At 46.7% G+C, this 20,851-nt stretch overlaps 1 protein-coding gene across 2 annotated transcripts in view; it reads right to left on the bottom strand.

Moving 5' to 3' along the window:
* LOC6601780 (filaggrin) overlaps window positions 1–20,851 on the bottom strand; it is a 30,859-nt gene that overhangs the window by 9,086 nt on the left and 922 nt on the right. For both annotated transcript variants that reach the window (XM_026991115.1, XM_026991114.1), the window contains 2 exons: window positions 6,382–6,851; window positions 5,026–5,205 (listed from right to left, as the gene is read on the bottom strand). In XM_026991115.1, coding sequence (XP_026846916.1) covers window positions 5,026–5,205; window positions 6,382–6,840 — 639 coding nt within the window. In that variant the 5' untranslated portion in view covers window positions 6,841–6,851. The remainder of the gene's footprint in view (window positions 1–5,025; window positions 5,206–6,381; window positions 6,852–20,851) is intronic.

Raw genomic sequence — 20,851 nt, forward strand, 5'->3', positions numbered from 1 at the left:
TGGGAGAAATCACCTAACAAAACTCCTCGGACGGCCCTCGGTGCTGAGGCTCCGGCTCTGTGCTTTGCACGCAGTCTGCTATTTTCCACGAAATTGTTGATATTGTTATTTTACAATATGTAAAACGTTTACCCGGAATTCGTTCCACTCTTACCGCTCCCATTGCTCCCACCCACCGATTGAACTCTTGAACTCACGATGCGCTCCACTGAAATCCGAGAAAAACAAAGCTGCTTGCGGGAAAAGGACAAGAGAAAACGAAGCTTCCACCGTTGTGCATCGGGAACTTTTGTCAGTTTCAGTGTCAGTGTCTTAGCCGTTTGTTAACCCCTCTTTGCCGCTGTTGAATGCTTACTGCCCTCTGCCCTCTGCCCAATGCCCAATGCCCAATGCCCCATGCCCATGCCTGCCATGTCATTAGTTGCCCCGCAAGCTGTTGCTTCTGACTCACAATCTCCCGCTGCCAGAGTGGGGGAGACATAAAAATTGATTGCCTTACGGGCGATTGCAGCGCGCATAAAATCGCCGAAGGCTACCCAGAAGCGAAATCGCCCTGCCACCATTTCGCTGGCCATTGCCACGCAATTTGCAACGGAAGCAGCAGAGGGTGGCAGCAGCAGCAACATCATTGGCGGACATTAAAATTCCGTTAAACGGAAAGACATTAAACTCAATATCAAACTCCAAATGAAGTCTGGATGAGAACTTGCAGTTTCTTTGGCACTTCCTTTGTGGCATGCTTGTGAAAATCTCACGATTTCCCTATGAGAATTTGTTTCGCCCCAACATATTGTGCGGGTCCTTCTGCTGCTGCTGTTGTTGCTCCCCTGCTGCTGGTGTGTTTCTTCTTCGTTTGAGTGCCAATTGGTGTGGAAATAAATTTACGTTTTCCATTTGTATTCCTTGTTTCAATTATTAAAATTGCCAATCAGCTGGCGGGAAGACGGAAGGAGCAGAAGAAGAGATCTCCTTGGACTAGCGACTGCAACTGGCCAATATCTTGTTCTCCTTCTGCGTCTTCATTCTGCTTGATTGATTGACTGATTGATTGATGTTTCTCTATTCAGCTTCCATTTGTTGATAAGCTCTGCAGCATCTACTCGCATAGCCGGGGGGAGATGCAGTTGCAGATGATGATGAGCAACGGAACGGGGCCTGAAAGACCATGGAACCCCCTTACGAGCCATGCAATCAGCCCATGCCGAGGCCCATCCTCTCTAGTCCTTCCGCACCCTTCGACCCCTTTGGACACATATCAACTAATTTTCTTTGACAATGGAGCAATTTACAATGCTCGTTCTGTACTGGTAAATGGCAATTTAATAAGTCTTACATACGTATCTCTGACAGAGAGTTGGAGAGAGAGGGAAGAAGGATAAGGAAGGCGGCGCACCGCCTCTGAGCCCACCCACACAAACTAGTTGCTAACAAAATCATATTTATAATATGCAATAATAATAAAGACGAAGATGGTGGCAGAGGCAGGGGCAAAGGCAAAGATGGAGCTGGAGAAGGATACGTGGACAGGACAGGCAGCAAAGGACCACACGAATGCCCTGAGTCCCGAGGTGAGTGCAGCACAGGACCAAAGACCAAGACCAGGAGACCAAGAGATCGGAGAGCCAACCCGACCAGACCCCGACCCCAGCCAGGCCAAAGGACCATTTCCGGTTAAGACGGAAGTCTCATTTATCCCCCCCCCCCCCCCCCACTGTCTCTCCTTCCTCATTCTGCGTGTGTGCTTGTGCTCATGAGTGTATGTGTATGTTTATGCATGTGTAATTTTTACAAATTGTTACAACGAGCCCAATGCCACGGACCAGTTGATTGTATTTAAAGTTTCTTTTTCTGCGCCGGATAACGAAACACAGAGACGAGGAAAAGCAAGGAAAAGCTACAAACTTTTGTATGCCCTAGCCGTAAGTTGATTAGATGGAAATTTGAAATGTACATGGAGTTATACATACATATGTAGATACAATATAGATATAGAGGCACCCCAGAGTAAGCTCAAGTGTGCCCAGGAATTCATGAACCACAGCAATGGTATCCAATGGTATGTCAAACATTGTCGAAGACGCCCTCTTCCTGATGAAAATTGCGATCATATTTCGATCATCATTGTAGTGTGGAGTAGTGCGGCATATTCCTTAAATGTGGGCAATGTTTACGCTGGTCGTTTCTTTTGCGCAGTGATTTGAATTTTCATGTAATTTCGCCTTGCAGGCGCATATCCGCCTCGTTCATAGAAGCCACAACGGTCCTCCCCATCCTGTTGATGGGGCAATGAAAATAAGGATGAAAGTGGGAAATGCGAAATTGGAAATATGAATGAGGATGGGGGTGGTGGATGTGGAGATAGAATTAGGGGAAGACGCGTGCTAAAGTCAACGCCGGTAAGCGGATATCCGCAACAAAAGCAGGAAGAAGGCACAAGAGCTAATAAACATAAATAAATTGTAGGTGCCCAGGGTCATGGATGGGCCTTCAGTGGGTTCTTTGGCCTAGACAACCTCTCCAGAAACGTTCTCCTTAAACTGGTAATAGTCATGTGGGGGGTAGAAGATCTGCAGATCCTTGACTGGCGAAGATTCCAGGCCGCCTCGGAATCAATGCAGATTGTAGACGTTTGTTTGGTGGGGGGGGGGGGTTTTGGGTGCGGCGACTTGATGGAGGTAAAGGGATTTTATTTTTCCACTCTGATTTGTTTGGGGACAACTTAAAAAATCAATTTGCCGCCGCACAAAGGGAAGCCGAAGCCGCGTCTGGCAGTGCCACAGGGACAGTTGCAGAGTTGGGCACAGCGCAGAAATATGGAAAATTTCAATTTGTTTTGTGGAAAAGTTTCTGACACTTTTCCAGGCCAAACACGAAAACAAACAGAAAAGTTTCGCTGGCCAGTTATGGCAGCCTCCACGCTTATTACCTGGAAATAACCATGCCCCCACGTGGACGCAGACGGAGACCCAGGCCCCAACTGAAGCTGAATCCAAACCGAATCGGCACGGACAGGACAGGGATATGTACAGGTCAGGACTGGACCTAGCTGAAGCAATTCATTTTAGTGTTTGACTTTTGGCTATAAAGAGAGCCAGAGAGACAGAGAGGTGGCGGCTGGGACCAAAGTACAGAAAACTTTTCCTTATTAAATGTAGAATTGTTTCCTGAGATCCCTGGCTCTCGTCTCTCGCCCTCTCTCTCTCTCTCTGTCTGTCTCTGGTCGGGAAGGGGAAGATTTGTGGAACAGCCTGCCAAATTGTGAATTGGCAATCAGAGTCCTCATGGAATTGTTTATATAGTGTTACACACACAACCATGTATATGCACATGCTCCCCATTCCACACTCCCGTCCGCTGGATGTGTCTGGGGCGAGTGGGTGTGTCCGTAATAGAATGCTAAAATATTCATAAATTGCCGCCAACACGGGCTCAGGCACAGGGCAGGCAGCGGAAAACAGAGTAACTCCATCCCCGAAACAGAGATAATAAGCCCTCCTCCAGGTCCAGGTAGGTCCTTGCTGAGCCTTGGAGAGGACCCATCAAATTATACGCAAATATTGAATTAATGAAATTATTGACAGGCGAGTGAGCCCGTTACCAAGCGGCCAGGCGGCAGCCCCAAACTAAACTTTAGGGGGCTTGTCGGTGCACCTACATATGCTGGCTATCATCACCATCATCATAGACAGCCCTGGGCCTGGGACCCACTTGTTGCCTGACAGCTTTTATGGGCTTCGGGGTTCAATGAATTGCCACAAAAATTACGCAAAACGATTGCTAAGGGTTCAATCCTCTTTCGCTTTGGATTTCACTTGGAGGGAAATCAGGAAGTCGGGATTGTGTGATCTCCATTGGAATTCTCTCTGCAGTCAGCAGCCAATGCGAGGATATTTCCGATCTTCATCAATTTCATGTTGGAGCCATTTCAGTGGAGCCACTCCCTTGAAGGATTTTTGGCTGAGTTCTCAAGAAATACTCGGGCCCCGAAACCATAGAAAAGGTCCCAAGATGATATAAAATATGCAAGGCAAGGGCGGGTAGGAGTGGTATACACACACACATATGCAAGTGATGACTTGACACAATGCCAACCCCTCCCCTGAGGAGCAGGTGGTGGACAACAGGAGGCGGAGAAATACACACACAGACCGACAGAAAGAGAGAGAGTGAGTGTATCAAAAAGTTGCAACACTTTATGGGTCATAAATATTTATGCCTCTTGTTGCTGTTGTGGGCGCACTTTGAGGCAGCCACAGCATCACAGGAACAGCAAAATATGGAAAGAGTCAATGTAGCAAAATATTTTGGCAACAAAATGCAGGCCGACAGGCAGACGCACAGACCACGTTGACAGGGCATGTTAACGAGTTTGAAATTGAGCCCCAGACTCTGAGTCTCAGGCGAGTGGTGGTGTCAGCAAATTGGAAGGGATTTTGGTAAACTAAGCAGAGCCGAGGGATGTGCAGCTATTTTATATATATGTATTTATGCATAACAATATTCATATTTTAAGTTTTTTCCGCATGAAAAATGATAATATCATATATCTCAAGCTTGGTGAAATTTCTCAGCACATTCTTAAAAATATCAATTCAAATTTAAAATTCAATAAATGCGAGTTCCACCAGGACACTCGATACTGCTGCAAGGTGCGATAAATCATCGATAACTATAATTATAATCCAATTATAATTGGACGATGCATTTTCGCAACAGAGGAGCAACGCAGAATGAACTGGTTCGCGGAGCGAACAAGAGAAAGAACCCAAAGTGAAGGCGGTTCAGCGGAATTTTCCCATTTAAGCCGTTGTCAGGTGCCTGCTCACATATGCGATTGTGCGTCTGGTGGCAGTGGAGTTGGAGGAGTCCTTGGCGCTTTTATGGTCTAGTGCACTCGCTTTGATCTTCAGATGAGGCCGCGTTGCCATGGCGAAGTTTAATTTTCAATCAAGTAACGCCTCCTCACTCCCCAGGCCACAATCTCAATCTCCCGCAATCCCCACAGCAAGGACACCCCGTACTCACCCCCAGTTCCACGTAGAAAGTGTATATGGGGTAGGGCAGGGCAATCACCATTCCAGTCAGCCAGGTAGCACAGCAGCAAACGAAGCCCGGCAGGCGGCCCTTCAGCGGATCGTTCAGCCAGCGCATGCGATCCCAGGCAATCAGTATGTGGGATATCATGGCCACGTGTAACGGAATGTCCTTCAAAGAAATCAAATATAATATACACATGAGTTTTTTTTCTTAATACAATTATTGTACTGGCCCTGGCAGCTCGCATTATTATTATTATTGTGAGCGGTTCCTGACATACAAACCTAAATTAATAAACGAAAATCCTGACAATAATAACAAATAAATAAACAAATCAAAATTATCTATATCTGTATATTTTTCCTATACTTTAATTCCTATAATTTAATCCTCATAATAAGAGTTTATATGTATATAAGAAGTTTTAGATACAATTTAATGAGCTTAGGATAAAAGTGGAACTTTTAATTGAGTTTTTCAATTTGTATATTAAATAACAGAAATACCTTAAACTTTTATTATATCTCATTTTAATAATAAATAGTATTTGAACGCCGTTTTCATCTCAGTGTCACATTTGTCGGCTTTAAGTCCCAAAATAAATACAACTTGTCAGATTTGTGGCATCTTCCCCCACTGCTCCACCAATCAATCATTACGCACGGAAGGGGGCCTAATGGTACGAGGATTTCACGCACACACATGACTATGCCGCGAGGATGCCCCATGAGGTGCCTTTGTTCAGTCGTCTGCCTGGCTGGCCTGCCTGATTTTGCCTGCCTGCCTGCTGTATTTGTGAGAGCTATTTGTCGCCCTTTTGTGATAGCAATCAAATCGAATCATATCCCGTTCTACGCCTACATTCGCATTCGAAACTCCATCCCCATTTCGATCTAACTGTGCCTCTGTCGCGTAATAGAATCTCCTGCAGCGTCAAGGTTATAAATGTAATCATTTGTCTGCTCCACAGATTGAGGGCCTATCATCTGATAGAGGAGTCCCGCAGATAGAAGTGTGCCCTACCGAATCCATTTTGTTCCCGGACCCCTCTGGACGTTTGCCGTTTATTTTTTTATTTATTATTTTTTTTTTTTTTTGCCACAAAAAAAGGAAAAGGCGGTGGCTATGGCTGTGGCTGTGGCTGTGGCTGTGGCTGTGGCAGGGCACATCGGATGAAATTCAGGTATATCATTTTATTTGCCCAAAGATTGCTCAATTGAGCGAAACCTGATGCCATTTCCACTCAGCCAAATGGGGGCGGAAACTACATCTTCTTGCTCATTTTGTAAGCTAAATATAAAGTTATGGCATTTAGATACATCTACGAGTAGATGGATTACTCACCTGTAGCATGGGAAGAAAAAAGCATAGGAACTGCCCGAAGATCCAGTTCTGGATGAGCATCACCATCAGCGAGACGGGAAGGACTAAGGCGCATTGGACAAAGTGACACAGAGCCAGATTGATCAGAAATGAGTGTGTTACGTCCTTGTAGAGCCGATGGTACATGATGTACACGATAATTGCAATATTGAGAATTACTCCAAGGAGGGCCAGTGCCGCGTATTGGATGAGAAAGAGCCAGTACACGGACTTGATGCTCGCCTTGAGGTTGAGCCGCTCCATGTCAGCAGTTGCGTTGACGTGCCAGTCGAGAAAATTGACAATCGCCATCACGTACTTTTCCGGCATATCCTTCAGCTTCTCGCCACCACCGCCGCCGTCGCCGCCTCCAGAGGTACTCGCGGCCAGATGGTAGTCGTCCGCCGCTCCCCCGCCAGGATGCAGATCAGTGGGTGACATTTTCTAATCACCTGAAACGAAAAGAGAGAGAAATGGTTTGTTTCATAGTTGGCCAACTAAAAACAAAATAAAACCATAGATTCAGAGAGACTTTGTCGAGAGGCAGCCTCTAGTCTCTTAGGCGAAGCTTTGGGTACCCTTGCGATCCGAGAGTACTCTCTAGAGAGACATTCCAGAAGGAATGTGCTACTTCTATGTACCCTCTGTAAAGGGTATTTGTGGCTATAAAAGTTGTTGAAGCAGACAATTGACGTCTTTGCTTGCGCTCCGAGTTACATATGCAAAACGGTGTCCCTGGCTCTGCCTCCGTCTCTGCGCTGTGTCTGCGGTTTAGGGCAAGTTTTTGTCAAGTTATGCACGTCACATCGATGGACACGGAGACGGAGACGGATACGGACAGGGACAGGGACAACGAATGAAGGGATGACGAGACTATGCACCCGACAAAAATGGATATGGTAAACACAACTGAACTCCGACGTTGAAACATTCGCCTGGTGACACTTTTTTAGCCTGTCTCCCTGTGGCGCCTCCAGGGAAACATGCCACACAGCCATCTACCATCCATTCATTCGTTTCATTGTGCGCTCATTGTTCTGTTGCGGCAGTTGTACAATAGTTTACGTTTAAGTTAGGTTAGCTTTGGCTTTGGCTTTGAGTTTGAGTTTGGTTTGGGTTTGATTTTTTTTGGTTTTTGTGTTGCACTTTGCTTTGTTTTGCTTCGATTCAGGATTCAGTACTCGGCATTTTGTGGTGGAAAATTCCAAAAGGAATCCAGCAACGGCTCCGCCTGCAGACTGCAGGGACTACGGTCGGAGGACACATGATATGGAAATTGAAAATCTGTATGCAACGTCTGTCTGCGGTGGCTCAGGTTCCACTGTTTTCTGTTGGAATTTCAATCTAGAAGGCCGACCAGACAGACAGACCGGCTGCAGCACACACGTCAAAAGAAACGGAGATACACACACTACACACTCCGGGAGCGATGAGTGGCACGTACCACACACATACACACACACACGCTCCTGCCACAGGAGCAGCCGCAGACAAACACACCACACCCACTTGGGGCTCCGCTCCGGCTGCCTCCTCAACGGGAGGCTCCTCGATTTTCTTCCGGTCTTCCGCTTCCTTGCTTTTAAAGGGGAGGAATCCTCCTCCCCACCGTTTGGCTTCTTCATTTTGGGCGGCAACTTCCGGTCAATTTATTGTAGCTAATTTTTCTTCACTTTCCGAAAATATTTGTGCCGCTGCAGGGAACAGGGTGCCTGCCTTTTGTTGGAGGCAGGAAAAGGGCCTTCTCCTAATTGAATCGTCTTTCAATTTCAAATCTTAAAGGAATTTCGCAGCATTTTGACATGGAAATTTCCAAGGGAAGTCCTTTGTTTGATGGCACCCTGTATCTACTGCAGTCCTCCCAGTGTTCAACTCCTGCACCCAGCTGCACGGCCGCTCGGTTTGATGACCCGTGCAACGTTCACTGGCACTGGAGCCACCTCTGGATGGTGGCAGCTGTTGGCCCGCTCTTAATTTTGTTTGAACATGCCATTTGGCAGGCTACACATCCTCGCACTTCCCCTGTCTGTTACTGACTCGTATGGTTCGGGATCGGGAGGTTTCGAACATTAGTAGTTTTTTGCTCCCACCGCGACTGCTTTTTATCTATGTGTGCTTACGTTTTTGGCCGCGGCTATGCGGCCCATACGTGTATGTGCAGCGGTGGCACCGTTTTGGGCCAAGTCCCTATCAGGTGTGCCCCTTGCCCCGGTTATCACTGTGTGCTTGTGCGGCAGTGCCTGGTGAGTGAGTCTATTATGCCGCTCAATGATTTACAACCCCCTCCGCTCGCCAAGGGTGCTCCCATGGCTCCCAACAACTGCAATTGCAGTGTGTGCTCCATTGTCCATTGTCCATTCTCCTCCGTTTCCGTTCCGCCCAGATTCATTCATAGTTGATGATGATAATGATGATGCAGCTGGATGGATGGAGCGTCCACTTGTTGAGCTAGCTTCCTATCCATGGACTAGGGATTAGCGCTATCCATTTGTCAATTAGTCGCTTTGCCGCATGCAAAGTTATAATTCCATTTGCAGCTGCCATTGCCACTGCAGATCGTTCGCTCATGCCCTTCACACATTTGATGTGGTTGTCACTGCCACTGCCACTGCCACTGCCAGAGTCCCAGAATCTCTTCGTCCCTGAGTGCGCTCTATGTGTGTGTGTGTGTGTGTGCGTTTTAATTAGCTTAAAATGTTGATAGACAGCGTGTTGCGGCTTGTGGCTGCTTTTGCTGCTGCTGCCGCTGTGGCTCCATTGCTAACAGGAGCCTCCCTGGGGGAGGACTTCTCCGTTAAAGGTTGCGAATAATGCGAAGACCTTCCCCAGCTTTAGGAACGACTTTTGGACTCATCAACTGGATACAATTTAGGGCCACGCACACCCATCATCTAACCCATCAGCCACGCCACAGAATCAAGAAACAGCAAACGGGGGGAGGGCTTTATGGCTGCACTGCATCAATCAACAGCCCACTTAGAGTTCTCTAAAGTTCTGTTATTTTCTGTTCAGCAGAGCGATTTACTTGGTCATTAGGCGACCCAGCGGGAAAAGTTCCCAATGAGAGGGGATGGGGAACGGGACTGTACTTGATACACGTACCTATTGACTAGAAGTGGAAGTGCAACTGGAACTGGAAGTGATTCATGTTCGAAACGACTTTTTTCAAGCAAGTTTGCTGTTTGCTGTTTTCTTTCGCTATTGAATTTCGTTCAGTGGAGTTCTATCCATGGAAGGGATACCGTGAAAAATGCTGAGTCGCTGAGGTACTGATTCGCTCATTGCTCAAATGGTTCATTATCTGCGAGAGTCCAAAGCATTACTTCATTATTTCATTATTTCGATGGGTTTCTACCTCAACCTCTACGTGTGTATAAATCACTTTCCATTTTAACTGGCTTGCTTATTACTTGGTTGGGGGTTGGGGGTTGGTGGTTGGGAAAGAGGGCCAGACAGAGATACAGGACACAAAACACAGACCTACAGACACCTCCTCCATGTGTTCGCCTGTCCGCCTGTCCGCCTGTCCGCCTGACGTGTAACCCGTGTAACCAACAAGGAGTCAAGTAATTAATACTGATTTCCCTTTACGCCCATCGAAGCGGAACAGCGCACAGAGTACGAGCACGAGGTACAGCAAGGAGAAAAACAACAAGAGAGACAGAACCAACAAGGTTTAGCAAGTGACAACAAGAAGCGGCAGGCAGCAACTTTACTTTGTGTCTCAAGGTCTGCATGATTGCACCACCCGTGCACCCCCATCCCGTGCTGGCACCCTTGCCTCCCTGCCCGCGTGGCAGCCTCCTAAAAGCCCCCTTCTTCTGCGATGCCGATTCGGTGTCGCTTGTCGGAAACTTTCCTAATTAGGCAAACGGCAAATTGAACGCCTCTTCTGTTTCTGTATGGAGATGTATCCTTTGTAAATGCCAACATTCCCCTGAACTGGACCACCGAATGGAACACGAAATGTGGCCTTTGGTCCAGATTCCTGAGTGGCATTCAAATGGGATGCAAATGCCGAAGCCTGCGGACCAACCAGAATGACAGACAGACAGAACTATGCGCATCGACTATTTCGTATTCGATTTAATTAAACTGCAATCCATTCAAAGCCCAGGGTGTCTGCTATTATTTACATATGAAATATATTCGTATGCATTTGTATGTATGCACTCCTTCTCGCACTGGCCTTGGACTGTCAACGTGCAACGTATGCAACTGCAACATCCAATTATTGCAGTGCAGAGTAGATGCGAAATTAAGCATTTGCCATCGCTCAATTGAAGGTCGAGGGTTGATCGAAGAATAGCACTGCGACGACACTTTAATGTATGACAAAAATGGGCTGGAGATTGAGCCACATTGAGCATCATTAATAAACTATATATTAATAAAGAGATAGGATTCTAGCATACATATGTAAGTACATATGTAAAGATTTAAGTATGTATGTATGTATGTACATGTCAATGCAGAAATGGGCTTTCATTTTGTATACCCGATACTCAAAATGAGTCTGTCTGTCCGTCCGTCTGTCCGCCTAGTACTCAAAGAATATAAGAGCTAGAGCAACGACAGTTTGTATCCGGACTTCTGTGATATGTCACTGTTACAAGTATATTTCAAAATCTCGACACACCCCCTTCCGCCCCCACAAAGAACGATAATGTTTGTTCGATGTTTGTTCTGTCCATCCATGAGCCAACTTTTCGCTCCACTCTCGCATATCCCTTTTCAGGAGTTGTGAAAGCTGTGATGCAGTTTGAGACAGAGTCGGAGATTGAGTAAAAGCATTGACAAAATGTTTCATGTTGTTCTAGTGATGGGAAAGCATCGTTTTTTTCCAATACAAGACAATACAACCCGATACCAACACTTGCGAACAACGAATGGTCAAAGCTTTACAAACACTAGCAAGCACAGCCAAACAAGCGTAGCCACTGCTGCTGCTGTTTAGTCTCCTGTAAATTATGCATTTCCAATCATGCGAGGGCGGGGCTAGATACAAAATTTGCAATTGTCGCTCCGCTGATATTTGAAACTCAGTAAATGGTTTATTGCACAGAATGGTTTACTGTTCCACCTGATTGTAGGCCTGTATTCTGCCACATGCCGCTTGCCACCTGTCCCACGCTGAAAAGTATGCTGCATAAAAGCTGCTCCAGAGCGGAGAATGAGGCAGCCGCAGCAGCAGTGGCCTGAATGAGTGAGCGAGTTAATTGTTCAGCAACACGCAACGCGGAGCAACGGCGGCGGCAAATGTATTTAATTAGCAAACAAATGATTTTGATAGCTGAACCACGCCCCCAAAACGCCCCAACGCACCCGTACCGCCTCTCCCTTGCCTTGGTATACGGATCATAGAGACAAAGCCCCAAAGCCGAAGCGGCCATAAAATCAACGAAAGAGAAAGCAAAATTATTTGCTCATAAAAATTTGTATAACGAGTCGCGCGACTGCTGGGGAGCGAATTGAATTGTGGGGATATAGTACATTGTATGTACAGATATATACAGATATATTTGGTATATATGAACATATACATATTTATGTGTGTGGCATTGAAGACATCCTCCCCATTCCTTGCTTGGGGGTTGTAATGCGTCTTTTAGGCTGGTGCGTCCATAAATTAGCAGGCACTGCAAAAAGACGACATCGAGCTCGCTCAAAAACTTTTATCAGGCTTTTTACAGAGACCCATTCACTCACTCCCGTTTACTCCCGTCTACTGTCACACGCCTGCCTATGTCTGTCTGTGACTCTGCCTCTGTTTGAGCCTCTTTATTTTGGGAGGGCCAAGACGAGCCTCTTCTGGCCAACTGGTGCGATGCGGCGGCATTGACTGATTATGGCTGCCAGCAGGCAAATAAACACACGGAAAAAGGTAGTGCACAAGGCCAGGCAGAACGGGAGTGAGAATGGTTTAAGGGAATACATGGAAATTGATAAGCCAGTTGCTGCTACTTTGTAAACACACAGATATACACCCCGACACCACACACACCACGCGCACACACACAGATACACAATCTAATTTGAGTGACAGTGAGTGGGTGGGGTGGTTGGGCGACAGTGGTGTGTGTGTGTGTGTTTGTGCACTTTATGTTTATTGTTTTCGCCCACTTTAACCCAAAACCAACACAATCGCACTCGAAGACCGAATACTCGAATACCCTTTGCCCGAAGTTACGCTACACTCGATACAGACCGCGGGCTGGAAAAAGTGTCCACATGCAGTGCAGTGACATCTACATTTGCCTTTTGTCTTTCGAAGTCTCGCTGTCGAAGGATCCCCAACCCCAATCACATACCCCATCGCTGGCTTTATTGTCACTGGCTTATGCACATAAAAAATATATACAAATTTTTCCATGAATACCATAGACGTATGATTACTCGTACTGGTATCAATGTCTATTCCTCAACCGGAGAACCAGACTGGCTTCAGTTCTCACTAGATTTTGGAAATTTGCTGGCACCACATGGAATACGAATATATGTAAATAGTTTTGACTGTTCCAAGGGACTCCCTCTGAGGTAGCAGGATTGATTGAGCTCTCTGATTGAGCAATCAGGGAGAAAAAGACGATCGATTACCTCCATCGCATCAGTCGGAATGCCTGCCTGCTGGCTTTATCCGTGTAGTCGATCGAAAGTAGTTTTTGATTCCATATTTATGGCATTTTTAATGTTCAGCCTGTTGGATAATTGAGGGCAGGGGGCAGGAGCACTTGCATTTGGTCGGTGTCTAGATACGATTTCCTTCAATAATTGCGCATTATTTTATTTTGCGCACTGCGCCTCCAATTGCTGAAGGAATAGCTCTTCAGGATGTGGAGTTGGTTATGTGGCAATGTCAGTAGGGGATTGCGGGGGTTTGTCTGCCCCACCGAGTGGCAATTGGCAAGTGGCAAGGGAGTTGCGCACTGCGAAATCATTATCGAGGAGCCGAGGCTAATTATTTTAATAGCGCCAATCAAGCCAATTTACACAGTCGAAATGGGAAATGGGGAAATGGGAAATACCAGGAGGATGGTCATCAGTGCAACAGTTAGTCCTCCCCATCATCATCCCCATCCACATACCCATCCCCACTCCTATCCCTCTCTCCATCAATGGAGGAGCGTGCAGATAATTGCATACTCCTCTTTCTTGGAAGGACACGATACAGGCGGACAAACGGACAAACGGACAAACGGACAAACGGACAAACGGACAAGAGCTATGATGATTCAATGATTCGGTCATGGCACTCAAAGTAATTGCTGCACTCCACTCCTCCACTCATTTCCCACCACCCACCCCAACCATTCGAGTGCCACCCGCACCATTTCCAGCTCCAGAAAAACTCTAAACGGAAATTGATTTCGCAAGCCGTTGGCTAATCAGCTTCGGAGGGACTCGATTCCAGGAGTCCTGGGCCCCGGAATCCGCAACTTCTTAAGCGATTCAAGCATCAAGTTTTTGCTACTTTGCTAACCTTTTTTTTTTTATTTAATTTTAAAATACTGTATACGGCTCATTCTCAACAGAATTTGGGATTGACGAATGGAAACAAAAGGTAAAGTAGCACAAGAAATATAAGCTAATTGCGATCATACGAACAGTGTTGACAAGGAGGAGGAACTAATCGTAAACTCGAAATGGGATTACAAACGAATGAAATGCGACTGCTGCGGATTTGATGGGTTTTTTCCTGTCCAGAGGATTCGAAGTTCGGCGCTATTTAGAAAAATTTCTTCTCCTCATTGTTTTCTTTTCTTTTATTCGATGTTGCTACGTTGCCTTCTGCTTCTCTGTTGTCTTGATTCCTCGAATCCATGATTCCATAGTGAGAGGAACAAGACAGCTATAAAAACGCAAGGCGGGAATGGAATCAGAGACGGGGCATGCGGATAGATGGCTCCTTCCATGGATAAATGGGCGGATGGGCGAATGGGCGTTGCGAGCAGGGTCGGGTCGGTAGATATTGACAAGTTTCTACTTGAGTGTGCAGTCAAAGAGCATTGGCTGAGCTCTGCCACTGCCTCGGCACCGGGCTCTGCCTACCTCGGGCCACATCCTACTCCTGGTGTGGTCTGGCTTGCTCTGACTTGTATGTGGGTGTGTCGACAACACCAACAGCAAGACGAGGACGGCTTCTCCTTCCTTCCGTGGGGCATGGGGTGCACTTGGCCAATGTCGGTCATTGACTCACTGCTGCTCGCTGCTGCAATTTTCTGCAACGTTCCCTACTGCCGCCAGCAATTGTCAATAGCAACAACAATTTCAAAGCGACTTCCAATGTTGTACGTACACGAGCCATACAGGCAATAGGCAGGGCATTGATTTTGGTCAATGGCCTGTGGCGGCTGTCTGCCCCACCAAAGAGCGTTCCTCTAAAACCCTCCTCCCGAAAATAATAGACAGATACACTGAAATATTATGGATATAGGGATATACATATATATGTATGTATGTATATAATGTATACATACATCTATATATGTACACATGAACCGTAATCAAATCGAGCGGCCGCCTTTTTACAAGTTGCGACTTTTGTTGTCTGTCAAAATGTTTAACGGTGCGTATGATTAATCTTGATGGGACTTCGGGGCAACTTTTTATTCGTTTTTCGTTATTCCGTTTTTTTTTAATGAAATTCAATAACAGGAACAGGCAACAGCAAGAACAGGGCGCATGCTGTGTGGCAGAGAAGAGAGAATACTTCACTAATTGCAAATTAGTGCAAACATTTTAAATTGAAATTGTCCCAGTCCCACGGGCTGACGAAGCGGAGTAGGAGGAGATTCCGTCAGTGTGTCCTAAGTGTTCCCTCCAGATCTCTGGCATATTGATTTTGACGGTGGCAACTCCTCCGATGAAGCGCCAGCAGTGACCACAGCAATGTGGCGGCCCCTCGAAAAGGGGCTTGTGGTCCGCAGCGTCTCCTCCGAGAGGATTTCGCGCCACCAAAAGATCCCACTGTGGATCTGAGGCGCACTGTTGACCTCGTAGGCGATTGTGCGGTGGTGGGCGCTACCTTGACTCAGATTCGGATTCACAGTACTCTCAATCCTTGAATCCTTCAAAGCAGGGGGGGGGGGGGGGGGGAAGGTCCATCTCATTCATTGTTTACGCGTCCTGGGGCAAATACTTTCTGCATAAACTGTATGTGCGAATGTTGGCTTACAAAAGATTTGCAGCTGAGACTGAGAACTTTCTGACTTTTCATTTCGGGCCATACAACAGGTGATGCTGTGGGAGTGGAGGAGGGGTAGAGCGCACGCTTTGTGGCTGCTGCAATTCCATTTCATCCATGCCCCCCAACCCCCCTCCGCCCTTCCAAGACACTGTGGTGCGAACAATTCCCGAGATTAAAAAGTCGAGGGTAGCAAATGTCGAGCCTCAACCAACATCAAACTTGGCCAACACTTTCCAAATAGCTGACGGCACACTCTGCATAATTGAACAACCCTTTTGGCCCTCCCGTAGTCGTAGCGCCGTATCGCCGTATCGCCGTATTTCCGTAGCCCTGCTACTAGGGCGTGCCCCGACTATTGATGAACTTCAGGCCGCTGCCATTGAAAGCAGACGGCGCGTGGGTTGAACTTTTCCGGCTTCCTTAACCTCTGCCGCAATGATGCCTTCCTCCATCCTGTGGTCGAATCTTACACCTGCTAGCACCTGGGATGGCGGCGGGGAATAGGAGAACCTCTTCTAAACGGTTGTCAAAGGCTTCCTTCGTTTCGCTTCGTCCCGGTAACGGCAACAGAGTCTGATTTTCCGGGCGGGCGCATTCCCTGGGCGCAGCAGGCCGGCCACAGTTTGGTTATATTTGAGCCGAAAGTCATAGGTAAGTCGGGCGGCCTCTCCTCTAAGCCCATCAAATGCCACCCTGCCATTGTGCCGTCTCGTCTTTCCTCGTTATTCATTAACTTTAATGAGTTCATTTAAAGACTGTAGCAGGAGGAGGAAGAGAAGCAAGTAAAGAAAAGGGGCTAGCTTCTGCCGATTTGCGGGCGGGCAATTTTAAAAGGCTTGAAATCGAGGCAAGGTTCCTGGCTAATTGACAGCAGATGCCAGATGACAGCAGCCACCAGATGAAAGGCAGCTGCGATGCGAAACACACCCAAAGGATACCCTTCGAACACCACAGAGGTGGGAGTGAGAGTGGCAGCGGCAGTGGGTGGAGGAACCTTTTGAAACCCCCGATGCGACACACTCTGCCGGCAGCTAATTGAATTGCATCGCTAATTTCGGGGCTATTAGCTGATGTTTTAAGTTCGCCAATGCCATCGCCGACATCGTCGCCTCCGTCGAAGATGGCCAGCACTCAACACTTGGCCAGAACGAAGGACAGAAGCTTTCTCCCAACAGATGGAAAGATGGAAACGATGAACATTTAAATGTGGGGCACACGAAAGTGCAAGCTTAAAATTTGAATTCAAAGTCCAAAGAGAAGCGAGAGAGTCATTAATGTTGGAAAAGAGAGAAGGAGAAATCCCTTTAAAGAAACGGGACACTCGCATCTCTTCAAAGGTCCTTTTTTTGTAAAAAAGCAGATGAGAATAAAGCAATTCAAAGCAGCCAGAGGATTAAGGGGCAAGTTATTATGCAACATTAGGGCCATCAACTGCAATTTTGTGTGCCCACGTGCCCCATTTCCACTAAGGCACGTTGCTTCTTTCATAACAAATTTTATAATTTCAGGCATTATATGGGACTCGTTTAATGTGAGATTTCCACGAGCTTCCACGGGATTTCCACGGCATTTCAATGGCATAAAGTATCGCCAGCAGTCAGCTTTCGGCAGGGATACGTACACAAGCATCTGTTTCCTGCCATCGATATTCCGGATGATTCCGGATTCCGATAAGCACCAATCAGCTTTCGCCTGGCGTAGGCTTTGTTCACTTCTACCGACAGTGTCTGCTAATGAATTTAATTCGAGTATTTCGAAAGGAAAGCGTCTTGCAACATACATTCAAGGAGATTCCTCCCCAGCTCAAAGGAAACGTTAAGTGCCCCAGTTTCTGCCATTGCCATTGCCATTGGCATTGCCCCTGCGTGTGCCACAGTGTGCCTCTGTTAGTGGCAGCGGAGCGTGACAACATTTTTAATTACATGCCGCACTGGTGGAATGGCCATGGCAGCAACAGCAACAGGCGGCCTGGAAGCAGACATTCAAATATCAAGTACGACAACAAAGCTTGAATATAATTTACGCATTTTACACGCACTCCACACATTGCTTCGGAGTGTGCCTCCCTCCGCCCACATTGTACCCTTGTTTGTCATTACGGAAGACCATACGGAAACGACAAAGACAGCGACAGGATATGGGTGCATGCGACAGAGGAGCAAAGGGAGGGTTTATTTTTTACGATGCGTGTGATTCGGCGGGAGCCCTTGCCGAATGCAACCCAAGGCACGCGCCGCTGTCGACCCCATCCCGAAGCCCGAAAAATGGAATTGGTAACAACAGGAACAACAGGCAGACATCAACATGATTGTCGTCCACGGGACGTGGAGTGGGAACGAGGAATAGGTACGAGTAGCAAGAGGTAGGAGGCAGGAGCCAGGAGCCAGGAGCCATATGGAAATTGGGTGAACGGCAAATGGCATCACATACGAGCTCAGACAGGGGGAAATCGATTAAATTTCCTTTAAGGCCAAACCATAAATTTCCAACTTCCCAGCTCCTTTGTCAGCGACCTTTCAACCCGAAACAGAAACAGAAACAGAAACCGAAACAGCGACAGAAGCAGAAAGAGCAACACGAACGGCGCAACACAAACACAGAACAAGAGGACCGAAAAAAGACTAAGCAAAACTGAAAATAAGGCAAAAATTATGTCTAACGTCACATTGCCGAGTTCAGCTGATTCTTTATCAGAGTTAAGTGGTGCCCCTCCACCTCCACCTCTAGCTCGACCTCCACATCCGCATCCACACCCCGTGCCCTAACACACACACAGCACATACACACATTCCCCTCGTATTATGTATGCCATTTGTTGTGCCTCGTGCCTCTTGCCTGGTTCTTGTCTAATTGTGTGTGTGTGTCCTATATGCAGCATATTCCCTTATGTACCCTTAGAATAACAGAGTCAATTCAGATACCATAGAGGATATGCATGGCATGCGTATAGCTCTGAGATCCTTTGCTAATTAAGTCAGTCTAGTATTTGAAACCAGAGATCGTACAAATTTTAGTTTATATAAAGCAAATTATGAAATACAAATTTATTTCTGATTTGTATTATTAAAATAGATTATCTTCAGCTTCAATAAAAATAACAGTTACATTTACCACAATTTATCAGGATACCTTTTGAAAAATTATTATTATTTAAACTCATAAAAAACTCTTACAAAATTTTCGGTGTACTTGTGATCTCTGTTGGAAGGACTTTGATATTTCCATCTCCGTTCTTAAGATCGGAAGCACTCCAGAGCCGAGAATGACAAAAATCTTAGATGGTATAATTTTGGCTGTAGCTTCTGCTCCCTTTTACAGGATATTCAAGACTTCGACTTTCCATTCCGTACTTCCCCCACACTTGCTGGCCAATCAGAGCGAAATGAGAGATTTGTGAGGAGATTTACGCTCAACGCAAAAATGAACTTTTGTGTGTAAATTTATGTGCATTGCCAGGGTTCAAGAAAGCAAGAAGAATGAGAAGAAGGGGGAGGGAGCCTCCGTATCAGTTGGCTAAGTAACTAACGCCATTAGCTGCTTAGTTTTTCTTCTTTTTTTGGCCCTCTTGCCCTTGGAAGAGCTATTGCTATTCCGGCATTTTTATTGCTGCATTCCTTGGAACAACATCAAACATCAACTCCAACGAGCAGCCAGAAATCAGAGGAGAGGACCAGAGGGTAGCCATATTCCGCTGGTCTTTAGTTTGTTTCCTAGCATTGATTTTCGCGCTTGAAAGGAGGAAATGTTCAGGTGGAATCAAGGAATAAGGAAACAGGTTAACTTGGGAATGAGGCTATAAAGGAAAATAAAACTGGGTAGGCTACTAGGAATGCGATAGGCTGGGATGGGATGGAAAATTGTGAAAATAAAAGTGGAAATTGTTGTGCCATAGTCGCGTCCTCTAGGCATGCCCCGAGGCCTTACCGCTTTTGATGAGCCTCAGTCTCAGTCGTAAAGGCAGTCACAGACTTCGGCCACAAGCAGCAAATGCAGCAGCTGATGCTGGCTCGACATCTCTGCGTTATATCCCCTGTTTGATCCAATACGGATATGGAATATGGGTTCCATTCCTTTTTTCCCCTGGCGATCCGCCTGCCCTCTCCTCCTCTCATGTTTATTAATTAACGCGAATCCAAACCACACAGCGGATCCCTAGTCACATTTTGAAGGTACATACATATATTAGAGCCAGACCCCAAAAGGCAAATAAGCGGCCAATAAAAATATTATTAATACTCGTGCCACAGCTCCCATTCCTCCAATTCTCCTCTCCTTATCGCTGGTGTCCGTTCCGAAAGTCGCGCCATCATTCAAGCTGATGGAAATGGAAACGGCATAGGAAATGGGGCCATGGGACGAGGGAGATGGGTCACAGAGCAGCCAAGGGGAAATTAGCAACACCGCACAACAGCCAACAAGCTTCAGCAGTAGGGTGTGTTTTAGCCATAAATTTATTAACTTAGTGTCACATTTATAGCCACTCTGCTAAACGCCAACACAACAGCCACACCACACACCACCGCTGAACGCTCGCGGAATGTAGGTGGATGACGGATGGAGAATAAGGGGAGACCATCGTGGGAATGGGCACTGGACACTGGACAAGGGAGCTCCTTTAAAATTCAATGTTTAATTAATGACAAAACGATGGACTGAAACGTATTCGTCACCGAAAGTGGGTGTAATCATGGGAGTAATTGCCATTAAATGAAAGCTACAATCACACTCGTATTAAATTCCTCAGGAATCCAACTTCCGCTCCTGCAAACATTTCTGTTTTCCGCCCAAAAAGAGAAATCAGAAATATGCCAATAACACAAATATCCAGCCAAGGGTGCTTGCAGTCTGCCAAAGAGATTAAAATGACTAAATTTGACGTCGGACGTCTCCCCTGGCTGTATGACTGCTTGACTGTCAGGCTGTCTGCAAAGTTATCAATTTAAATGGCTGGCTTTTGGGGGCTGAGGTGTAGGCCAGGGATTAAGGGAGCGATTGACGCCTAAGTCCAGGCGGGCGTAATTCAGCTCATTCCGGGGGGAGACTAAGGGCTAAGGCAACTACGTTGTCTTTCGCATTTATCAGGCTTTCGCGCCCGCTAATTCCTTGGCCGGGATGGCTGGAGCTGTGGAACTGTGAGACACCTCCTTGGAATACCCTGCCCCTGGCACATTAATTATTACAAGACTGTACACGTAGTACACCTGTTGTGTGCCTACCACGGAGCTTATCGCCCCCGCGAGTGCTTACGTCTGCTCAATTAGATAG

This window comes from Drosophila persimilis, unplaced genomic scaffold (genome assembly GCF_003286085.1).
Source record: "Drosophila persimilis strain 14011-0111.01,24,50 unplaced genomic scaffold, DperRS2 tig00000653-arrow-arrow-pilon, whole genome shotgun sequence".
In the NCBI taxonomy this organism is placed as follows: domain Eukaryota; kingdom Metazoa; phylum Arthropoda; class Insecta; order Diptera; family Drosophilidae; genus Drosophila; species Drosophila persimilis.